Source organism: Gymnogyps californianus, chromosome 6, assembly GCF_018139145.2.
Source record: "Gymnogyps californianus isolate 813 chromosome 6, ASM1813914v2, whole genome shotgun sequence".
Taxonomy (NCBI): Eukaryota; Metazoa; Chordata; class Aves; order Accipitriformes; family Cathartidae; genus Gymnogyps; species Gymnogyps californianus.
In genome coordinates, this window is record NC_059476.1 from 27086105 (window position 1) to 27110798 (window position 24694).

At 36.0% G+C, this 24694-nt stretch overlaps 1 protein-coding gene across 3 annotated transcripts in view; it reads right to left on the minus strand.

The window, feature by feature from the left end:
* The window catches only part of POLR3A (RNA polymerase III subunit A), a 38861-nt gene that overhangs the window by 9974 nt on the left and 4193 nt on the right, over positions 1 to 24694 (minus strand). For 2 of the 3 annotated variants that reach the window (XM_050898818.1, XM_050898820.1), the window contains exons 6-25: positions 23950 to 24189; positions 22813 to 22975; positions 22479 to 22615; positions 21820 to 21923; positions 20975 to 21116; positions 20295 to 20435; positions 18997 to 19066; positions 18220 to 18347; positions 16552 to 16690; positions 14392 to 14556; positions 13889 to 14061; positions 12612 to 12723; positions 11375 to 11493; positions 9823 to 9960; positions 8003 to 8173; positions 7099 to 7212; positions 5829 to 5864; positions 2294 to 2380; positions 2126 to 2208; positions 47 to 217 (exon numbers count right to left, since the gene is read on the minus strand). In XM_050898818.1, the coding sequence (XP_050754775.1) occupies positions 47 to 217; positions 2126 to 2208; positions 2294 to 2380; positions 5829 to 5864; positions 7099 to 7212; positions 8003 to 8173; positions 9823 to 9960; positions 11375 to 11493; positions 12612 to 12723; positions 13889 to 14061; positions 14392 to 14556; positions 16552 to 16690; positions 18220 to 18347; positions 18997 to 19066; positions 20295 to 20435; positions 20975 to 21116; positions 21820 to 21923; positions 22479 to 22615; positions 22813 to 22975; positions 23950 to 24189 (2633 nt within the window). The remainder of the gene's footprint in view (positions 1 to 46; positions 218 to 2125; positions 2209 to 2293; positions 2381 to 5828; positions 5865 to 7098; positions 7213 to 8002; positions 8174 to 9822; positions 9961 to 11374; positions 11494 to 12611; positions 12724 to 13888; positions 14062 to 14391; positions 14557 to 16551; positions 16691 to 18219; positions 18348 to 18996; positions 19067 to 20294; positions 20436 to 20974; positions 21117 to 21819; positions 21924 to 22478; positions 22616 to 22812; positions 22976 to 23949; positions 24190 to 24694) is intronic. The other variant, XM_050898819.1, reaches the window with a different exon arrangement.

The window sequence follows — 24694 nt, forward strand, 5'->3', positions numbered from 1 at the left end:
TTTCACTTAAGCAAAGGAAAAAACCAAAACAAAACAACGTTAGTACCTAATAGCCTTTGAAGCATTAATGATTTCTTTGATTCTTGGCACACCCAAAGTAATGTTCATTGAAGCAACGCCAGCAAAATGGAAAGTCTTCAGAGTCATCTGTGTGCCAGGCTCACCAATACTCTGTGCACAAAGAGCTCCTACTGCAGAACCAGGCTCCATCTGTGCCCTGATGAAGAAATTTTCTCATTAGAAAAGATACAGAAAGAGACATAGAACTCAAAAAGGCATAAAATCCTAAGCAAGCAAACACAGAAACTATTCTGGTAGATATATGAGAAGTTTTTTAATTTTTTTTTTTTTTTTTTTTTTTAAATAAACGAACAGGAGAGAGGTTAAAAGGTCACCAATACTCATGACACTGATCTCATGCAAGGCAAGAAGATGCCCTGTTATACAGGCATTCCACAGATCCAGTATAACATCCATAACAGAAAACAAAACGCTTGTCCTCTTCCTCCTAAGCATCAAGCAGTAGATTCAGGATTCTCCAATCAGGGAAATCCGATACGCTAACATTTCCAAAACTCCTCTTTATATGTTTAAGCATGAGACCTTTATTAAGTCTTCTTTAAGAAATTATTATGCAGATTACTTTTTAATCAGAACAAAATCCAGATATTAATGCCTTCTTGTTTTTATCTTACTCAAAAGCCCTATACTGATGACCTACTTTCCCTTCAAGTTATGCATGTAATGGGCTAATTCCCACATTTGCCCCTTTCTAAAATTTACGTACTTTGAGAACTGGTTGTCCTTACAGGATTTAAAAAAAAAAAAAAAAAAAATGAAGACCACTACACTATACTATGTGATCTCAAAATGAGACGGGAGGGGTGGTTTACATTCTCCCCTACAATTTTGTTCAGATCCTGCAGTTAGCATTCTTCAGCTTGCACAGAGTGCAATGTGATCTCTACAGCAAATACAACCTCTGAACTTAAGGCACAATACCACTTCCTAAATCAATATAACTTGTAGCAGATTCTTGCATTTTACTTGATGAGCTCTTACCAAGTCAAAATGCTGACTAATAGTGATTTAGCTTGCAACATCTAAAGGAATTAATTCTGGGCGAATGTAAAACAAAATTATTTAAATAGAGGTTATTGTTTTCACTATTATTTGGAGATCTCTTTACATTCATGTCATATCTACCCAAAAATTGCTGAAATCCCAGCTGAGAGATTTCTCCTGGTAAACTGACAATAGTCTATAAAACAAAAACTCATCACAGCAATTAGATCCTTTCCAAGGGTACCATCTTTCAGTTGTCAGATCAGCATAATATAGTATGCTAAAACAACCTACTACAGTAAAATAGGCAATTTTTGTTTAAGAACACTTAAGACAAATATAAGCAAGTAATCCTAATACCTGAAAGCAGAAAACTGGTAATTGCTTTAAAATAGTTATGCCAAGAATTTAACATACACATGAATTTTCTAGAAAAAGAAAAAATATTAGTAAACAATTGATGCAGGTGAGCATGAGGCCACAAAGCAAATGTCACCAATGGCTGCATGCCAATGAACAAATCCAAGCAGTGTAAGTAAATGAAACAACTCTCAACAGATAATAAGAGATGAAAACAGCCACACTATCACTATCTTGTTAGAGACCAAGACTAACAAACAAAAGGTTCCTACAAGTGCATAAGAGATTCAAGGAACATGTTAGCACGAAGTGTAACATAGCTCTTCAGACTGTGTAGATCAAGAATAACCATCAAGATTCATATGAATTTGAAACTGATCTATTCAAACATTATTTTGCATGGACTCTTTGGAGGTTTGGAAGAATCTCCTGCAAGAGGGGGAGGAAGGCAACATGTCTGCCTTAACAAGCCCACCTGTAGATGGCGATGCTTTCTTTTTTTTTGGCATTCTGCCTTTGTCTTGCAATGTTTATATCATTGGGCCAACTGTTTTCTATTCTTTATCAGTATTGCATTCACAACAGAACCAACATTCATACAGTGAAAAGAGCAAAATACACTGCTAGATTGCAAACAAAGCAATAATACTGAATTGGGGGTGGGGATAAACTGAGAGAAAATAACAGGCTAAACACTTACCTCATGTATTTGTCCCTACAAGTCTCTAGAAACTTCTCTAGTTGTGTTGGAGTAATCCTATCCAACTGATATAAAACTCGTGGCTGAAAAGAGAATAGAACAGTTGGAAAAGCAGTAGCTTACTAAGATTTAAAATAACTACATAATTACCCCCTTGAAACTATTTACCTCTGTTGTGCCATTGTCATTAATGCCATACTTGTCTCTCGTTTTTTTAATCTTCTCAGAAACACCTTTGATGAATTTTTTAATTTCCTGAAATTACATTAAAACAACAGTAAGCAAAGACATGGTCTTCATATTGAAGTCTTCAGCAGTAAGTTATCTCTGTAGAACTCCAAATGGAATGTTTACGATAATAAATTAACAATGCACAATATGAAAAGAGGACACACACATACACTAGAATTTAGCAAACCAGATTCACTCTTGTGTAACCACAAATTAGTAGTAGTACATGAGGAATATGGTCCACGCTGAATAAAAGCATCCTTCCTAGGCACACACTGAAAACTTAAGAAATTTGACTTTGGTTGATCCTTTCTTCCTACCCAACACTTACTGAAACTGATTCTACCATCTGAAAAAAAAAAAAAAAAAAAATTATCTCAAAACTCTTATTTTCTCTGTATACTGACACAAACACATTCTCACTCATTTCTCAGTATTCAAAATAAGTCAAAGCGGAAAGACTGTGGCATGAGAGGAAGCATATAAGAACACCTGCTGGATAGATTTCAGAAATTCAAGATGAACTCTGGGGGAAAAAAAACCCTCAAAATTGATTATATACACGTCTTCTCTATGCTGTGGAGAGGTCTTGCAGATAATTGCATTTAACATGTATTAGTACCTAAGCCTTTCACTCTCTCACCAGGTTTACCCAAAAGTAGTTCTGGCAGTCTTTACTGGAACATAAATTGAAACAATACTGTCAGAACAATATCCAACATTTCTACGAAATATCATTCGGGCATTATGCTTTGGATATAGACATGTACACTAGAAGTCATAAAATATGAGGTCCACGATCAAACTCTTCCATAAACGTGGACTCAGTGCAAGTCATTACCATAACACAGCTTACCAAAACCAAAATATAAACAAAAAGCAAGAGGAAATCCTTCCCATCTACTTCAACAATGATTTAAGAAAGCCTCTGTAGAGGAGTGAATAGTTTGGTTTTTAGAGTTCTTTTAAACCCTTTCCACCCCATTAGTCCTGCCTGACAACCAGGATGATTTTTATATAATATCACCTCTTCTTCACTCAGTACTGGACTCTTTCCAACCACTGCAATGGCCAGGCACTGAAAATTACTTGCAATTTTTTTATTTTTTTTTTTACAACTGAATTAATAAATCATTATCGAAACACCTCTATTACATCCTAACAGAATCCTCAGATTCTCAAAATAACAACATTTTTACTGGTATTCAAGGTATTTTCAGACAATACATTATTGTCTGTGAATACTAGAACAAAGTTCAAATGAAAGAATGGACAGCAGAAGTGTGCTGCTGGAATGGATGCTTCAAGTTGTTTCCCCACTTGGATGACAACAGGATGCATTCATACATTTCTGCCCCTTTTGCCCTGCAGTAAATCATGTTAATTAACGAATGAAATATTTTGCCATTTTAAAGGTTTTTGACCTTGAAATCTTTGCATAAAATTGATAATTTGATTTATTCCCTAAAATAAGTGTTAAGTAATAATGTGGTATTAGAAAAATTAATCTTTTTACTACAGGTGCATAAAAAAAAAAAGGAATATTGCAGGACTTGCAGAAGATCACCCAGAACATTTGATCTAGAGAAAAAAAGCATTAAGGAGAGATTTTTTAAGTAATTCTATCTTGAAAGATGCTTCTTTTGTGGAGGGGCAGGAAGGGAGGAGTGGAAGGAGAAGGCGGCAGAAGGTGTAACACTAACTTCTCCCTCCAGAACACTGAAGACTAAGTTCTTTTAAATGTTCACCTACTCACATAAAACCAGGGGACAGTAATAATAAATCATGCCACCACCACCACCTCCTCAAAAGAAGTTGTCATACTGGCTGAAGATTTAGTCACGTGGTCATACGGAGAAAGGGCAGACTTAAGACCAAAACAGCATAGGACTGCAACTAGCATTACGGCAAACTATTTATTGTAAACTTTTCCTCTTTGACAGTTCCCAAGTACCAAAATACTTCAAAAAAAAAATCTCCAGCATACTAAATCAATTGTTATATATCATTCTGAATTGTAAAAATAAGGTGCTCAAATGATACAAATGATACACTATTTCCATGCACTAGAGCCAAAAAAAGAAAGGTGAGAAATAAAATCTCTTCAGAGACTTATCTTTATTTTTTCATTGTCAAAAGTTTTATTCATGCACAAGAACTAAAAGAGGAAATGACCTATTCCTCTCAACTTTCAATTATCTGTTGGCAGTTTATCCAAACTATGGATTAATTTATGCTACAAATAGAAAGAAAATGTAGCTCACTCTTTGCTGAGCCTGTCTGTCTCTATGGAGCTATCACCTTCAGTGCAACACTGTCCCCTATGAGCACAGCCATGTAACTTCCAGAGCGTGCTCAAGAAACCATTGGTTCTTTCACATAGTCTAAACCTACAAAGTCTTTTAGTCTGGACCTGTTTAACAAAAAGGCAAACTGACTCAGTAAGCATGGGCCTTGTCAGCTCCTACAGAGCCGACGTTTAGTCAAAATCGCAGTCCAGGGTATAAAGCCTGGTCACTCAGGTGTTCGCATCGTGTTTCTCAGCACTTAAGCTAGTGGGATCATTCATATACATGAAGCACTGCTAATATAAGAATCTTCACAGTTAAGAAGCCCACTGAAACAGAGTGCTACAGACAATCCCACGAGATTCAGCAATAATCCATTCAAGTCCAGGCAGATCCATTAGGTCAGCTCTACATATGCCAGCACCAACTGGCTGTGTGCTGAGCCTCTTCCATGTTTGCACGACACTCCCCAGTACTCATATTCTATCAGCTCCAGAAAAGCACAGAAAAATGATTGAATTTTTTTTTTTTTAAATTATGAGGGTTTCTAAAGATTTTCCCAATTTCCATTAGAAGAAAAAAAAATTTCCCTTCACCTGTATCTTAACATACTCAAATATGTTAAAATAGTAACACAACTGAAACTGTGCCAGCCAACAATCTGCTTTTTCATCAGTTGAATTCCCTCCAGTGCGGGCAGAGTGCAGGCAGAATAAACACTAGTCTGTTTGAAAAAGGCTATCCAGACATACTGTTTTCTGGACAAGAGTGGATAAGGCCATTATAGGAACCTCCTGGTAAAACAACAGTGATAAGAAATATCTCTGTTCTGGAAGGGAAAAGTAGAGGAAGTGATAGGAAAACACCAGAAAAACATGCCAATATCCCTAAAGGTTGAAAGAATGAGTTTTAGAAAGGCAAGTCTAATGTACTAAATGAAAGGTACTAAAAGAAAGCTTCCTCAAATCCTCAAAATCCTCAAATTTAACTATGGGGATTAATTCATGTGTCATGGTTTTCACCATTAGAAAGGAATTGCGTAAATTATTGTGATGAACACCTACATTATAATTTAACAAGCAGTAATGTCTATATGCTAATCCGTTACTTTAGCACTATACACACATCTAGCTAAAAAGCACTAACATTAATGCTCACACAGTGCACACACATGCTACAATTACCTCATTATATTTTTCATAACCTGTCTCAGTTAATGTCTTCAAGGATGAACAGAAAAAAAAAGAAAAGGAAAGAAGAAAATGTAACAGTATCTAAAACTCAAAAATCTTAAGTTAAACTAATTACCATTAAGGTGATGTAGCCATAGCTGTGCTTCTGAAATTATTTAGATTTTCCTGATATGATTAAAAAGATGTACACCTCAAAGAACAGCTTCATCTCCAAACTCTGATATTACTATATTGCATATTTTTTTTCCTTCAGAGATGCAGTTAAGATTTACAACATATTTCAAGTATGGATGTAATTATTTTTTCAACTCTGCTCTAGCAACGGAATTGCAAATCAGGTGTATGAACAACTGCTTACTAGTTTTGTCACCTTCTACTCTGAGGCACTCTGATCTATTAAAAAGAAACCCTTCAAAAGCAGGTCACTAAATTCATGTTGTTCTCATCACTGCCAGTAATCAGAAGGTTCATTAAGGCAACAGCTTAATGTGTCCACAGGCAGGTTAATTCTACAGTTTTTATCACTGTCTCCCAAAGTAGTCTTAAGTGTGGCTGCTCTCATAAATATTAAAATTGCTTAATACTCTTTCAAACAAATTGACTTTTATAATTCAAAGTGCAAGCAGTCATGTGAACATTCACTCATCCTTAAAAGACATGTAAGTACTCCCCAGAAGATAAGCCCTGTCCAGCAAAGCACTTCATATGACAGAAGTTTTTTGCTGGATTGGTATCGTAAGAAAGCAAGGTAAAGAGGTGTAAGTGTATAGCTGGTGTTTCCATTACAGGAAAACAAGCAAATGAGTAAAAACAGTTATTCAGAAAGTTGATAATATCAAAACATATGCGTAATAATGGAGTACGAGACTCAGTCCTAGTGGTTTCTTACATAGAGTCAATAAGTATTATTTCATTTCTGATGTCCCAGGGGAAGCACATAATTACTGTACCATCTTGCTATGGAGAGAAACTCCAGCAAGATCTCAGATGAGTGGCCCCTTCTACTCAAAAAGCACTAGATTCTTCTCTAATTTCTAAAGTTCCTGTGGTGAACGTGAACAACTACCATAAGAAGAATTAAAATTACTAGTCCTACCTCCCCACCCCCTAAATGTACAGAAATGTATTACTGAACAACTACTACTCCTGCTACTAATGCATTCAGCCATTGCTCCTACAGATCGAGAAGACCATTTTATTTAATTTCCTTGATTTACAAGGAAAAGTTAATCACAGTGTGATAAGGAAGTGAGATGATTACCTGCAGAAAACTGTCTCGGCAGCAAAGAAATTCACTCTTCTTCATGATGGACTCAGATGTTAATACCAATTCATTTTTACTAAGGGCTGGTTCACTTCGGCATGGATATACAGCCTTAAGAGGAAAAAAATTACTTCTTCACATAAAAAATATGCACAAAAACTTCATTGTAAAGACACAGAATATAGATGCATACAATTGATTAACAGTATTCTTTAGTTTTGGTTTTTTGGTTTTGAGGGTTTTTTGTACTGTATAATACCAGACTATTGTGAAGAGAAGGTCCACATACACTTCTACTTACTTATGTAAATCTGAAGGTATATACATACACATTTCTAATTCTACCAATTTGTTACACTCACATTACAGAAATCTGAACAGTCATTTCAGCAAAAGGCTTTTATCTTTGGGGAGGGAGAACAACCAACAAACAAACCACAAAACCAAAACCAAACAATACCATTCTTCAAACATCACAGTATGTCCAGAGTTATTCAACACATCAGACCTCTGACCTAAAAGCAGTTCAACACAAAGAATGTGCATGTCTTGATTTAGTAAGGAATTACTTTGTGTAATACAAGTCCAATCTAGCACCCAACTACACCAGTAGTAATTTATCCAGTGAGTTGGCTATTAGGCCCTAGAACTATGTCTAAGCACAGAAGAAAATTCTATTTTTCACAGCTTATACACAGTTTGGTCCTAGTTGCTCTGTTCTAATGTAAAAAATATCTGTAACTCTTAGCATACACATGCTGAAAGACTGACTAGGACCAATCAAAAAGGTAATTTAAAAATAAATTCTTCAACTGAAACAATTATCCCCATAATTTATTACTTCCTCCTACATGCTTAATAGTCTTTTCATAGTTCCAACAAAGATTTCAGTAATCCTTACTCTGATATTGTCTAGAACTCGCTTGAATTCCAGAGGTTCATCTTTCCCTTCCATGGCTGCAGGATCCAAGCCATCTCCTCCATAAATAAACTGTATAATGTCACCAGTAGAACTTCTGACTGTCAAATCATACTGTGAGCAAAGATCTTCAAGTGATTTTACCAGCCGCCTCTGAAGGAAAAAAAAAAAGTGCAAGGAAAGTCAATGGGATCTTTTTAAAAATACCTATTGATTGGGATTACAAAAAGTATAGAAACTGGACTCAGGAAATAAATCTGACGCAGTGATTAGCAGGCATGAAAACCTATTTTAAGTCATACATTATCCCTAAGGCTTTACTGTACATTCTCCAGAACATGAAATCCAACAATAATAAAATTTAAAGCAACAACACAATTCTTCACATTTAGAAGTTCCATCATGTAGGAAACCTAATGCTAAGCTGCAAGTACCTATTATAGTCTGAGGAATTTGGGGTTTTTTTTGACAGAATATTCATACTCTTCCAATCAGGTTTATTTCTGCAACACGTTTTGCATATGGAAGCAAAACCAGTCAACGATTATTTTCACTGACAAACAAGGAGCTCATCTGTCAAAGCCAGCAGGTGCTATTTTTCTACCAATGTTAGCTACTTCTCTTGCATTAATTCATTGTTTTGGGAAATCCCTTTACTACTATCTTCCTTCCTCTGCCTCCCAAAAAGAAGGCATGCTATGAAGCATTAGTGGTTAAAAATGTTTTTACTTGAAAGATAGACTTCATTGTTCTATGAAAGTAAATTAGCTCACTAAAGAATATAAATTGGTAATTTTTTTCACTGAGGAGGAAAAATGTAAGATGAAATAAATGTTAAGATTTTTTTTTTTTTTTTAAATTCCGAAGTCCAAGTGCTACAATTTATTCAAGTAGGCTGAAAGTTGATGAGGAAAAATATTTGGCAGGTTGCTTATTATATTTACGTATATTTGTATATACTTACACACATGCAAACATTATTCTGTTAGTTTGGGAGACAAATGGTCTAATTAGTCACCCACCCCAACAGGAATTGATTTCAGTCTTTGTAGAGTTACTTGCATATCTCTGAACATGTCCCCAGCCCCAAATTATCTTGGCTTTTCTCCTGCCTGTTACACTGGGAAGAGGACTATACTTAAAACGCTACTAAAATATTTTCACTGAAGTCTTAAGACTGCTCATAATAGCAAGAAGCTTTGTTGGAGGGACATTTGTTTTCACAGGAGATACAGCCAAAGACACTAACACCTTACAGAACTTGAAGTCCAAGTCTATATGGCCAAAGGGCCTGTTACCTAAAGAGGGCAGATACTGAAAGGGAGCTTTAGCCATATTTCTGTCATCCAGAAAACCTTTTTTTAAATAACCCAAACCAAGGTTTTGTGTTTTCTGTTTCTCGTTGTTGAAAGACTGTATCTGAAAAAGCACTCACAACTCAAATCTATGTTATAATGTATGGACAGAACTTCCATCATTCACATGCGTTTTCAGAACACACACTACACAGAAAGTAGTCTTCAATAATTCCATAGAACAGCAGCTTTTATCACCCATATTCAAGAGGAAACAGCTTAATACAAGCATGTTACTGTACCATTGCCTGAGGTCTGGTTTACAAGCCTCACATCTACTGGAGCACAGTCATGTATTTTACCACATAAATTACTCTGTTACATTAAAACCAAACACACACACACACATAATGTATGCACTTCTCCCCCACCCCTCACCTCAACATGCATATAAGAAACATCCTCCTTTCACGAGGCTGATAAAACCCCCACTCCACTGACAGTTACCTGCATATATCCAGTTTCGGCTGTTTTTACAGCTGTGTCAACCAGACCTTCTCGACCAGCCATTGTATGAAAAAAAAATTCAGTGGGAGTCAACCCAGAATAGAAGCTATTAGCAACAAAGCCTTTTGCTGCTGGGAGCTACAGAGAAAAGCAGGGGAAAAAAAGGTTAAAATTCAATGTACATTCTGCATGCATGTTACAGAAAAACACCTTGTATGCCATCTAAATTCTTTCAGATAGTTTGCCAATACATACACAAACACAGAGCAATCGTCTCAGCTGCATTTAGCTTTGAAGTCCAATGTTTGTATTTTAGATCTGAACAAAGGCTTCAAAACCCTTGCCTAGTTCTTCCAAACTAATCTAATAGACTTACTTTCTCCTCCTACAAGCCTTGTCATGCTTCTAGCCATTCCTTGCAAACACTACGCCAACTTCTAACACTTCAGCCTCCCTTAAAGTTACAAAAATTGAAAGGGCGATAAGAATGTTCACTTTGCAATAGTATAACAAAGGTATTTGCAGACTAAGGAATCCAGAAAAAATACGACTGGATGTATGTACATAACTAATTCTTGCGAATGGTTTGCTCTCACCTCTGAGAAGAGTTCTTGCCAATGAATTTTATGCAGGCATCCCTTTAAGTCAAATAACACCAAACTGCCTCCATGATCACACAGAACAATGTAAAGCCTACAAAGAGGTTCATCTTAGAAGATCGCTTTTTGCTGCTATTTAACATGCAGTGCTTTCTAAATCAGTAAAAAAGCTATAGTTAAAATTTAACTTTTTCCTTCTCATCTAGTCCATGAAGTATTTTTTCTTCTTTAATTTATTCGGGAAAGAAAAGATTTTACATTACAGAACTCCAAAGTTGAAATTTGGACCTTTAGTGACAAATGCAAGTGTCATGGCTACCATCCGACTCTGCAGTTACCTAACACATTAGCAAAATTGATGGCTGGTAGCTAAAATCTTCTCTACCGATCATTAGATTTCAGAAACTAATCTCATTGAATTGTATTAACAAGTGCATGAGACTCCTTATTGCTTCATGTAGAACAGAACTCAAACACGGAACATTCAGAGTAGCCCATGATACTTAGCTATCCTAGTGGAAAGAGAAAAAAACCAGACTCCAGAATGGTTTATCTGGCATGTTTCGCCTGTCTAAAGATACGGGCACACACCCAGCAGTTGTCCTGAAAAGTCTTAGTGCAGTGAAACAGAACGCAAGAGAAACTTTAACAAGTTATTTTTAGGACTCTTAAGAGAACCAGAAATGTATCATCAGACTTACTTGAATTTTACTAAATTAGAAAAGTCTAAGCAAGACTTAGCTGTAAAAATTCAAGCTAACTAGACATCCCATGGCAATTCACAATATTACTGTTAACTCCCAAATCACATTCAAGACATTTTACATTCACCATATGTGATCCTTTTCCCTCACCATGTCATGACAACACATCCTATCATGTGTCCTTCTTAAAATGGTTTAAGGCAACTGTTTCACTTTTCTTTACAGTGTACTGTAAACTTACAGAATTACCTTAGAATGCTTCTCAAAGTGAGGCAAGGATCTGTTCTCAAATCCATCAGGAACTCGGGACCCACTGATAGCCTGCTGACCTACACAAGCAATCATCTGGGATATATTAATGAAGGAGCCTGAAGAGAAAGAAAGAAAGAAAGTCTCACTCACAAATGTGGAATATCAGTGCTCCTCTGATGAGCTGTCTTAACTTCTATGAAGATCTATTATTTAGCTTCGTAATTTGTCAAAAATGCATTTAGAATTGCAACATTTAAAGAAGTTTTTCTGTTACTTGTCCTGTAAATTTCAGCATGTATGCAGAGACTGGCAACTAAGTTAGTCTACGATATAGCTAACAACTCCTATTAAAATTTTTTTCTTTAGGTCATAGACATTCATGCCACCACTATTTGACTACAGTCCTTATCCTGTTTTGTATTATGGATTTTGTTTCATACAATCCATGATCCTAACCTACATATTTTGCTTCACAATTTCCTCAATAAACATATTTTAACAATATTTTTTATGAAGGGTTCAGTGTCTACCAAGATTCCTAGAATAATTTTAGTCCCAGAGAATTAAGTCACTAATTCAGAAGTTTTATTTGCTAAACATGTTTACAAACAATGCCTCCCTTCCCCAAATTATACACTTAATATATCCTCCTCCTTAGATTTCAGTACTTCTTTAGAAATACAAAATGTCACCCTGAGGCTTTCCACAATTTATTAGAGATAGATAAATAAAGGTAAAGAGTCGAGTGATTTCTTCAAATTCTCATAGGAAACAAAGGAAAGCTCAGATAAGAATCTGAGTATAAAACAAATATTTACTACACAGCTGGTCCTTCAGAAAACAAAGCAGTGAAGATGGCTGACATATTAGTTCCAATTCTTAATATATCATTTCCAGTTGATTTTTGTATGTGATATAGATACTTGAAGCCAGAAATGCAACTGAAAATTTTTTACTGATGAATTAATTCAAATCTTAAGAACATCTGAAGTTCCAACAGGATGTTTTTTCAACTTGTACTAAAAATTTAAAGACAAAAAAACTAGCACATCAGCTTGATTTTAATTAACTATACCCAACCTGTACTTACTGAGAGGAGTCACTTCAAATCTATACAACATTAATTTAATACTTGCACAACTGACTGTATAAAATAAGCTATAAAGACAGAACAAGTAATTTTGAGAACAGTGATGGAGCAAGCAATCTACTTCCAAAGCTTAACTATCCCTACCTTTAGAACCACAGAGAGCCATGATAAGGGGACTGTTGCTCTTGTCCAGTTCTCTGAGACAGGCACTGCCAGCGTGATCTCTGATAACAGAGAGTTCTTTAAGGATTAAGGCCTGAAATCCAAGATTTCAGAGGTTCAGCATTCGTTAAAAATACCATACACAAACAGTACTCTATCACTTGCCAGCAATACCTTCAGTAGTCAAAGGGAATTCAAAATACAATAAAGAGAAAGAAACCTAGACGTTGCTTTGGGTAAAACAAGTTTAACTTTTAACTTGTACAACTTTCCAGTTTGCTGCACAAAAAAGTCTTTGTTGGGATAAGACGGGTAGCCAGAGCCATGACAACCTCTTTTGTCAGCAGCACCAGCTTAAGCTAAACCGAGCACTGAACTAAGCTCTAAGTCTCGCTGCGCTACGTGAAAGATTATCACCAAAAAAGTGTATTTTTGGACTGCTTTCGGAGAGTATAATGCTGATATCTCCAATTGTTAAGAACATAACTGTATCAAAAAAACATTCTAGGACATACACAGGTGTCTGAAAAGAGGAAGAGTGGAAAAGACTGCAAGACACTTCTTTCAGCCAGAGTGCCACTTCAAAGTGGACAACTGTGGCAGTACTTCATCATAGGGTGGCGTATTCTGGTGGTTGTTGGTGGTTTTTTTCTTTATTTCTTTCTACTTTTTTTAAAAAGGTAAAAACTAGACATTGACTAGCCAAGAACACAAATATATAAAACCATTAAAGACAATGAAAAGAGTGTTCTTCAGCTGACTTCATTAAATCCCTGTCTGTAAGCTTTTGGGCAACATTCATTGCTCTTCATCAGAATTTCTACAGAAAAAAGAAAAAACCCAGCATAACCAAAGTCCACTTAACTTGCATATAAACAGATCTATAACTAAAGGAATGTTCTGCTTCTTGGATTAGGTTCTTCACTGTTACTGTTCTTTATTAACTTAGCAAATATTGATAAATGTAATTAACCCTGTTCCAATTACCTATGTAATGTTATTCCCTTGTATGTCACCCCAATACATCCAGCCAGGAGGGAGGGAGGATCTCAGTTGTTTAGTATTTAGCTAACATTTTTAGACACATACAAGCATCTAAATGTTAAGCCTAGATACACTCAGCTAAAGTTGTGTACCTAGGGACCCTATTTGCTCTTATTTTTAGGCTTCAGAAGACAACTTTGAACTTCACAATTTACATGAATATATTCATGAAGTCTCTACTCTAAATATATAGTGATTTAAACTAAAAATTTTACCTCTAGTGTCTCTTCTGCCGTACAACCAGGCTGCTGCTGTAGCTTGCCAGTGTTCAGAGCTTCAATATACTCATCACATTTCTTATAGCCAGCATTCAGGAGCTCATACTTAGCTTTTAGCAGGCCCTGCCCAGGGGTTACATCACCAATTCCAATTGAAAAGCCACGATTAGCTATTATTTAAAAAAAAAAAAAAAAAAAAAAAAAATTATATTGATGGCTCAATCTCATATAGAGAAAACAAATTAAAACCAGGAAATATTATCATCAGGAACTTATTTTTTCCTGCCATCATGTGACCATCATAAGCATTTCATAAGCACAATTAGTTGTTTCACTGTTTCTGTCAGCTTCACAACTAGCTTATGTTTTTTAAACATAGTACATCATATTTGAAGCAAAAATCTTGCCTCATTGCTCTGTATTTCTCCTTTAAGAGAAATTGCTCTATATTTCTCCTTTAAACTCTGTATTTCTCCTATTTTACAAGAAAATGTACTTACAAAGATAGACAGGAGCAAGTCTGGCTAGTCGTGACATGGCATCCGCAGCTTCTACCTGTCCCCAGTCTCTCAGCAAGATGTAGAAAATGTTGTTCTTGGATCCTGAACCTAAGGTTCCTTTGTCCATACTGCCACTCATTAACTCACTGTTTTGAATTGTGACATCTAGAAACAAAAAGGCAAAAAGAATTCATTGGTTTTCTAAAACATTACCTAAACTCTAGTAATCAGTTATGGAGTAGGTTTTTTAAATAAAAGGCCTGTTCATGAAAAGAACAAAACCCAGAGACATACATTTAATGTATCTTTAGTTATGAGTAACTATGTAAGGGGAACAGCCTACAACCTGATCTTACCAACTTAAAGTTAAAATTTATTTCCCTTCCTCCTTAGAAAGGCAACTGTATCCAATTTAAGACTTGTGACAAACACTGTGAATAATCCTTTTTGTTAAAAATCTAAAAATAAACTTTGCTTCATCAGTCAGAATAAAGTCTTCAATCAATCTTATCTGTCCAGAAATAAAGTCCTCAATCATGCATTATAAATAAATAACATTGGTTTATTAAGTAGAGCAACAAAATTTCAGAAGTGAAGTTACAGTTCTCTTATTCAAAGATTCTGATATTCAGTTCAACTCAATCACCTCTGCAGGCACAGCTTAAATGTAAAAGACACACTGGACTCAGATGTCTCTCTAATTACAAGCAGATCATAATGACATCCATCTTGCCTGTAGGCCTGTGCACACTGCCTCTCTAGGTTACTTCCTTTTGCTTCATCAGGAACCTTCCATTTCAGGCACTGAATCTTCCTTACGAGCTTTAGCCTTTAACCAATTAAAAAGTTTCTTCTGTACATGAACCTTAGACATATTTTCTATGAGAGCACTACAATATATGTTCATCCTCAACTTCATTATGTATCTTTCAAGGAAGAACTGGCATATGTAGATGGATCCAATTTAAAATCATTTTATGCCAAATGCTGTAGACATTTGCACTCTGTACTTTATGATCATTATTTTCAATGTGAATTCAGGTAATTATCTTCTTGAACCAGAAGTCACTGCTCTAACACTTATTATATACAATCAAAATAAGATACCAGAATTTCTTGAGACTTTGGGGAATTTGCAGAACTTTCTGAAGAGAATTAGTGTTGCTTCAGAAATGAAGTTTTTTCAGAGAACTGAACAGAGCCACCAATGAAATCCAAAAGTTTACTGCATCATCTGCTACTGCCTAACTCAGAAAATGGAAATTCTCCCCGTACTTCCTAAAATGAAAAGACTGTGGAGCAGAGAAGATAGTCTATGTTCACAAGTGTGAACAGGATTCCTTTGTTGCCTTTCACCCCACATTCCTTAGAGGCTGAGAAAAATTGTGCCACCATGTTTATAACCAACTTCACAACCACAGAGTGGTCCTATCTTCTAAAGAAATTGCTCAGAGTCTGGTGTAGAGTGGATTTGAGTCCTAATTGGTAAATTCTCTCTCACATCAACATTGCATGACAGAATTACTGTAAATCAATGGTTCCTCCCTAGGTTCCTGAACTCACAATTCCGAGCAGCAAGGAACCAAGCTAATCCTGCCTGCTCAAGTTCTTTTCCAGCTGTTACCACATGAATGTTAAATTAATAACAAGCAAAGCCTTGCTCACCTCCTACAGCCTCTTCAACCCTGATGCTTTGCATTCTCTCTGCCAATGACTTCCCTAACTGGAAGGATACAGATGGTTTGATATCCTAGGGATTCCCATCTTCCCTACATAGCCTAACTCCTTTCACTGTTTAACTTCTAATCCTTGTATCACTACCCCCACTTAAGATATTAAATTTTTCCATTTGCCCTCTGCACAACCACTTCCCAAGCTTCTTTGCTTTTCTCTGTCTCACCTTCAAGTACTACGTTAGTATCATGACAAGCCTAGAATCATACAAAAGAAACTTTATTACAAGAAAACACCCAATTCTTTCCTTTGGTGTTCAGCATGACTTCAACTTTTGAGAAAAATTGCATAAGTTCATTTTTCATTTCAAGAATACTTATGTGAAGTACTGCTTTAACTCCTACAGTGAGCTGAACAAACTCAACAAAACAATAGGTACAATTTCTTTGAAGACTTGCAAAACACAGCTTCAGAAGTGTCACTCACAAGAATCATTGTAGCACAGGTCTTCCCCTTTACCACAATACTGTTTGCCCTTGGTTCGTAGGTTGGCTTTTACAGGACAGTCATCACTGGGTTTGAGAATGAGGCTGAAAACCTGTTTTCCTGTCCAGAGTGTTACAGGCTTAGAGAAACAAAAGGACAAGAATTAGGATTACAGAGTTTATGGTACAACTACAGTAAAACAGCAAGCAAGAATTTAATTGTAAAATTGTTTTCTATACTGAACTACACTTGTAGAAGTGCATAGTAGCATTCCTTTGACTAGGGAAGTATTATCCACTTCTACAGATATAAAAAACACTGACTGCTGAATGGTTATCCTTTACATAAGAGTATGTGCATGCATTTAGAGAAACATGCTCTATTGCTCCCTCTTACTGTCATGTTTCCCCTTCTGATTAGAAAAGGGAAAAAAAAAAAAGATGCTGCTGCTATCATTTCATTTCTCAACGAGGTTGCAACATTTGTAATTCCTTCTTTATATAGTGCCTTTGGTTTAAATTTTTAGGAGGTTAAACATTCATATAATTATGTACTCCTCTCAGCTGTAGTTAAATGTAACTGTCACAGCTAGTGCTGAAATTATTCATTTGCAGTGACAGAAGCAGTCGAAGAATCACTGCTCTTGGCTATTAGCAAAAGTTATAAAATTCACATTAGACACTGCCCATAAATGCTTGCTTTAAATTAGTATTATTCACTGGTATTTCACTTTCTAAATTTCTCTAATATTACACTTATTATTTTGAAATTAAATAAAGGGTATTAAAAAAAAAGTATACACCAATACTTAGTAAGTATTTAACAAATTTGAAAATGCACCAAACTCTCTCCAAACAATACTGTTTGCCTCAAACACAAAATTATTCAAATACAGACATCCTTAAATGTACGTGAATGAAGGCTTAACAGACCCTAATCTAATAAATGATACTATAGCTCTCTTCAAAGTTTGTGACAAACACACAAATACTCTGTCCTTCAAAATAAATATTTTGTGTACATGATGTAACAAACCAAAAAACCAACCAACCAAAGCCCAAACAAACAGAAAACCAACACCCCCACCCCCACCCCCCACCCCCCGCAAAAAAAAAAAAAATCACATAGCACTCATCCTTTTTAACCTTTAACACATTGCCAGGTTAACAACTAAAGCATATCATTTCCCAGGTTTAATATCTCCTAAATTTGGGATACTGAAACCTAGAATTGTTGAACATTTCAGTACATTACTTGAGGGCACCCAAGGAATAACATAGTTTCTCCACTTAGCCCCATATTAGTCCGCACAGCTAGTAACAGTGAGGTTACTAAGAACGACGGATCTTCTACCGACCACTAATAGCCAAGTGGTCTGTCTCACCGTAGCAGGATAGTAGCAAAGCTATGTTTGAATGCTGAAGGAACCCTGCATCTGGACTGCACCATGCAAGGTCGACTCTGTTCAGCATCAGGAACCATCAAACAACTTCTGCATAGCTTTGACCCTGAATTCCGATCCTTGTACTTCATACTTTACAAATACAAAATCTCATACAAAACCAATGTCAGAGAAAACAAGAACTGTCTCTGCTGAGAACATGACCATGGGTCAAGAACACACAACAGACAGTGTCTTAGTAACATTAAAAAAATAGTTTGACACACCTTCAGAATTGCTGGAGGTGGAAGACGAACTTTAATCTTTTCATCCTTGCCAACCAGGATAGAAGCAATAATTTGACAGGCTTTGGCTCGATCAAAAAACGTATCTTTTAACGTAAGAAGATAGGCACCTAGAATGTAAAAAATTATTGTGACAGACCAAAATGAGATTAAATTTTACCTACTTAGTATGCAAAATTACAATAGTTTAGACAGCTTCAGTTGTAAATCCTTTCCAGATTTTTTTTTAATTGCTCAAATTTCTAAAAATTAGAACCAGTGCATTTCTATAATCTATTCTTTCTCTCAGACTCTATCCCATAGGTAAAAATAAAGCCTTGACATTAATTTTTGTACACCTTCTTCCTTATATTCATTGGACTTTTCCCAAGGAATTAAGGAAACTTGAACGTACTTACTGTAGGTTAAAACTAATTTTTGACTAATGAATTCAACTCCTCTACCATAATCATAAGCAGTTTACATTGTCTACCTAATGAACACAAAGATCCCAAACATTCATTTTCTCTGTCGGAGAAACACTGCAACACATATGCAAACATAGTAACAACTGCAGCTACAAAGGTAGACAGTATCAGAAGAGATTCTGAGTACACCATTGTATTTCAGACTAACAACAGCCTTACTTTCATAATGTCACTTTGACTTGTGAAAGGAGAAATTTTTTAATTAATATAGAAAAATTCTGGAAAAGAGGGAAGTGATTCTTAAGGAACAACTATTAAATCACACAGCTGTAAAATAAGCTTATATACGCACCTGTGAGGAAATCCTGAATAGCAGCGATAAGAGGTTCTCCATTTCTTGGTGTTACCAAGTTTGCTTTAGTCTATATGATACAAGAAACAAAAACATTATGCATTTGAAGACACTGATACTCTATTTGTCATTGAGAAGGAAACTTACCATTTAAGATTTTAGCAAAAATGGTAAAACCTTATTCTAAATCAAAGTACAGCTTTCTTCAAAAAGATAGAAAAAATAAACTAGAAGTTTCAGTTCACTACAGTCCATGCAAATCTATTGACAGTTAAGGAATAATTTGAGAATAGTTACTGCAAATTACACATTCTGTTTCCAAAGCAGAAGATGCAATCAACTTGATGTGTTTGGTAGGTTACTGTTCAAACAGGACAAGGAAGGGAAGACAAGCTAGCTTTGAGAACATGAGAAGGGGCCAAAGAGGTTACAAAATATTGCAAGTTGTGTGGTCCCTACTGATACGTAATAATCAAGCTAGCTACTTCCACGAGCCCCATTTTTTTATGTCTTACTCAGACTACTGCTCCTGTTAATCACCCCCACCTATGCAGCACAGTTTTGCCTGAACTGTTCACAGGCCCACACAAACCTGAATCACACACTTGGCAGGGGGGAGAAGGGAGGATTCTTTTTAAGCTCGCATATCAGTTCAACAAGCCAATACATGCTGCAGCCAACAGCTGTGTTGGTACATCTGAAGCAGCAGGGGCATTCAGTCAACCTAAAGGAGCAATATACTGGAAAATCCTCAGATTGATGCTACTGACTCTACTTTCACACCACAGATCAATGCCTGCAACCATCAGATCCCTCTTTATCTACCCTCCCCTCTCTTTTTTCCCTGCCCTAAGAGCCTACTGTCTCCTGCCTTCTCTGGTAAACTGCCTTCTCCAGTAGAAGCGCACTATTGCTGCCTCATTTCCAGTTGTCTGATGGTCTGCAATTGCTGGGCTGTCAGACCAGAAAGCAAAGTATGTATCTGTTTGGTAACAGAGCCACCCTATTTTGGTAGCAATCACTAAGGACAGTCAGGCAGAAACATACTAATGACATCTACTTATTTAAAACCACCGAGTTTTCCACAGATGCTAAATATAAGTCTATTAGACTACCATTGCATAACAGTCCTAATTTATTCTAAATTCCCTTTTGCAGAGTTTTCAGGCAGCTTCAGACACACATTATCCATACCCAGGAGTCTTGATAATATTTCAGATTTCACATGCAAGTTAAGAAATACAGAGCTCAGCCCACCTGTCACTAGCAAAATCCCAACCCCAACATTATCTACCTACCCCCATTAAAACAAGTGCTTCTGCTTTTGCTTCTTCTGTCTGAGGAAGGTGAAGGTTCATCTCATCTCCATCGAAGTCTGCATTGTATGGTGTACAGACACATTCATTAAATCTGAATGTCCTATGAGGTTTGACTCTAGCCTGGAGAAAGAAAAAAAAAAAAAAATAAAGAGTGATGCACATGCAGTCAAGCGTGCTAAAAGATGAAAAGCCATGCCTGAGTGCTTCCTTGTAGGCTTTATCTTTTCTTTTTATTACACACACTAGTCAAAATTTCTGATTATAGGATTTAACTCAACAAGGAACTGACAGAAATTGTACTCAGGTTATGTTATACAAATGTAGCTAATAACTTTCATTATGAAGAATTTATACAAAGCACAGAACACAACATGCTTCGTAGAGATCACATCAACTCTACAAAAATGAAACGCTTATGCAAGAACAGATACCAAGGTCAATTACAGCTATTAACAGAATTGTCCAGACAGCATACTGCTCAGTTACACATCAATTCCCGCACAAAAGCACAACTGCACTGTATTCATGCTCGTCCCCATGCAGTGTTTCAGAAGCAGCTGTTTATTTTTGTGTGTGTAAGAGAGAAACACCAGCAAAGGTAAACCGCCTAATATTGAGGGATGTACTACCTGTATATGTTAGGCTGTGTGTGCACTTACAATGTGAGCCATGATGCTCAGCTTATGAAGAGAGGGTTGTCGGTTGAACAGGACTATGTCACCATCTATAAGATGTCGCTCCACAATATCACCAAACTTCAGCTCCTGAGCCATCTTTTCTCGGTTTCCATATTTCAAAAATCTTATAGTAACACATAATAATGGAGTCAGAAGAAAAAGTCAGAAAGATGTAAACACAACCGAAAATAAGTTCTGTGTTTATAATGCAAGTTCTTCCATTAAATGTTGGAGTATTTGTATTACAATAACTAGAAGACAAAACTGGTGTGGATGGCATCATTAAACATCAGTCCTGATGCTATTTTAAATAATAAATGTATTTGTGACATTAGTTAACAAAGCTACAGTTATTAGTACAACAAGAAAAAAGGTCTGTTTACAAAAACAAAGAATTTGTTTCAATTGTATCAGGGAGTATAGGGAGTTTCAGTCATATACTATCACTTCTTACTACCCATAAACTCACTGCAGATTAGCTCTCCCATGAAAAGAGCCAGTACAACGTGCCCAAAACTGCCTGTTTTCATTTATCTCTGTACTACACTCTCTATTTCAAATAAGAGGGACTCAGTCATTAAAAAAAACCCAGCTAACTGCAATTCACTATCATTAGTACGTACACTTAAGTTTAAATCTAACAGGTTATGTAAAAAGAAATTGTACACTAAACTTGAGGAGATAATGATAATTTTTTTGTTACTGCCCTTTATGAAAGATTCTAAAAATAAATTTTAATCCCTGTAGATATAACTGTTTTCACACAGCAGTAAGAACAAGTTGATAGGGAGAAATAAAAAGTGAATCATTACAGATGAGCATGATACCTTTTCATCTGTGTGTGCCTTTGCTGTATGAAGTTGGCTCCAGGATGAACATCAGGACCATTACGGACAAGTTTCCTCATAAAATTAATATTTGCTTTGTTCACCTGTTGCATAAAGACTTCAATCAGAAACAAACAAAACATGTTTCAGGACCTCTTGTTTTTGCTGGTGGCTTTTGCGTTTTCAAATTTTAGGCTCAACTGACAATCCCCCTCACAGCCTCCAGCTGCTGAAGGGAAGAGGCAGGAGGGAATAGAGCAGGACAATGTAAGCCAATCTTAAAGCAGAACATCAGAGTGAAATTAAATTAAAAATGTGGGAAGTAAATTCAGAAATAAAAATACCCAACCACTGCTTAGACAGATACACCAACAAATATATGAAGCTATGTATGAGTTCAAAAATATCAAGCAAAACTCTTCTCTCTTGATATGTCACTCCTTATACCATATGCCTTCACAGTACTTGCGTATACCTGATACTACAACCTTCATTTACCAGCAGCAACAGAACTGGCAAAGCATCACTGAATGACATTTCGAACATAAAGTAATACATTCACTCCCTTTTATAGTAGGGCTATAAAGGAGGACAACACTGACGTCTGGTTAAAAAAAAAGAAAAAGGCATAGAAAAAATTTTGGTTCTACACTACTTACCTTTTCAGGAAAGGTTAGTATCTTAGCGACATGAATAGGCACTGCTACTTCATCTATTCTTAAGTTAGGATCAGGTGAAATGACTGTTCTGCCAGAGAAATCCACTCGCTTTCCAGACAGATTGCCTCTAAACCGACCTAACAAAATAAGCAAGTGAAAACGCTTTCATAAAAAATTGTTTCCAAAATGTTATCTGTTAAGACAGCACATAAGAACATCTTTCAAGGTACATCACCGAAGTGCAACACAATAATAGCAGAGAGGTGCTTTGCAACAGCAAATATCTGTGGCTTAATTAAAAAAAAAAAAATTAAAACCAACTTTCTAGACAAACCTTGCTTTCCCTTAAGTCGCTGAACAAAACCTCTGGTCCATTTTTTAGGTGCCATGTTGAGAGGAATTCCTGAGAGCTCACTATTAATGTACAGGGCACACTGCAGTTGAAGAAAATCCCAGTCTTCCATAATCATCTGTGTTTTGGCTCCTGATATCCTATGCTAAATAAAATAGTCATCCAGTTCAGAAAATAAATATAACAACACATATTAAACTAGAAAAAATTTTTTCTGATATGAATACAACACTTCTTTCAAAAATAATGTTAAAAAACCTTCATACATTGGAATCAAAAAGGCGAGATAACTTTCTAACAGGATGCATATTGCTATAGCATAAGGCCATTCACAAGAGAACCCAGCAAAAAATTTCTTTTGACTAGCACTGGCTTTGGACAAATGCTCACAAAACTATGTATTTGTTTAAATTATATTTTTCCCAAGCCACTGAAGTTAAGCTAATATAACTTCACAGCCAGGAAAATCACCAGTAGTTAATAATTTTTCAGTCACAGGAGAGTTAGTGCTCATTTGATTTTTGTTTGCCTGACAAAACACCAGTTTTGAAAAGCCTGAAAATATTAGTCCGGTAGAACTGTTCTTCTAAACAAATGATAAACTGTCAAATTTACTTCTAGTCTCAATTTGATAACCATGCTTACTGAAACCTGATTTCTTAAGAACAGATGGTAGAATAAAGAAAGGACAAAGATGTAGTAAAAAAAGAGGAAGGTCTACATGGAGAAAAAAAAAAAAAAAAACACCAAGAGGTGTAATGTTTTCATTCTAAGTGACCACTCAAAAAGTGTCATAGTCATGGGAGGGGAAAAAAAAAGAGAGTGCGTGAGAAAAAAGAAGAGTTTACGGACCAGAACTCAAACAAACAAAAAAAAAACATTTTCCATGATCCACCAGCAGATCTTCAGCAGGTCCTATACTGCAAGCAGCCAGTCAGCCAGCTCTATTTAAAGCAAGTTGCTCTACTTCTTTCAATAAAATGCCAAATGACATAGCAGTACAGTACAGACTGCTTGCTACATCGTAAGCAGCAAGACAAGTAAAACCACTTGTTGTATTCAATTCTAACCAAATCTTCTTGAAGGCAACAGTCTTTGAGAGCCCGAAGGATGACTCACCTTTTTTATTACATCATTGAGGAAAATTATCTCTGTCAGTTTCATTGTCAAGTCATCTTCATTGGTGCCAGACTTCAAGTCACTCACAACAGAGGGTCTGATACACAGTGGAGGCACTAAGAGTCGTGTGAGGATCAAATCTGAAGGTTTACCTGCTTCTGGGTTCATTAGAAGCAGAGGAATGTCTTCTGCTGGGATTCTTTTAAAGAGGTTCAATACTACCAAAGGATTCAAGTTTTCCTACAAAATCCATTGGAGAATGGGGAGAACAAGCCATCATGTAACAGTTTCAGTGCTCCTATGCTCCCCTCCTCCCCTTATTTACTGATCGTTCAAAAATAAAGTATTTCAAAAAGACAAATAGAGAAGAACTATTCTCACAAACAAAACTATGTTTTGGTTTATTTATTCTGAACCAATGCTTTTAGTGTCTCAGATACTAACTTGCTATATTCTTTCCTTCCTTTTTTTCCTTATACATCAGTGTTTACTTCTCATCATGTTACTCTCTCTTCAAAAAAACTTAACTGAGAGTATTTCATAGTTATTTCACAAAGCAACTCAATAAAGCTATTCTAACAAACTTACAGTACATGGTATTCATTTTATTAGTAGAAACTCACATGAATTACAGTACTTTCTAGACTATTTTTCAAAACTTCATTTCTCTCTTCTTAGTACAGCTACCGCTGTAGTATAAGAAACTCCAGATATTCACTACTTTTTCTGTCCAAGTATGTACCCT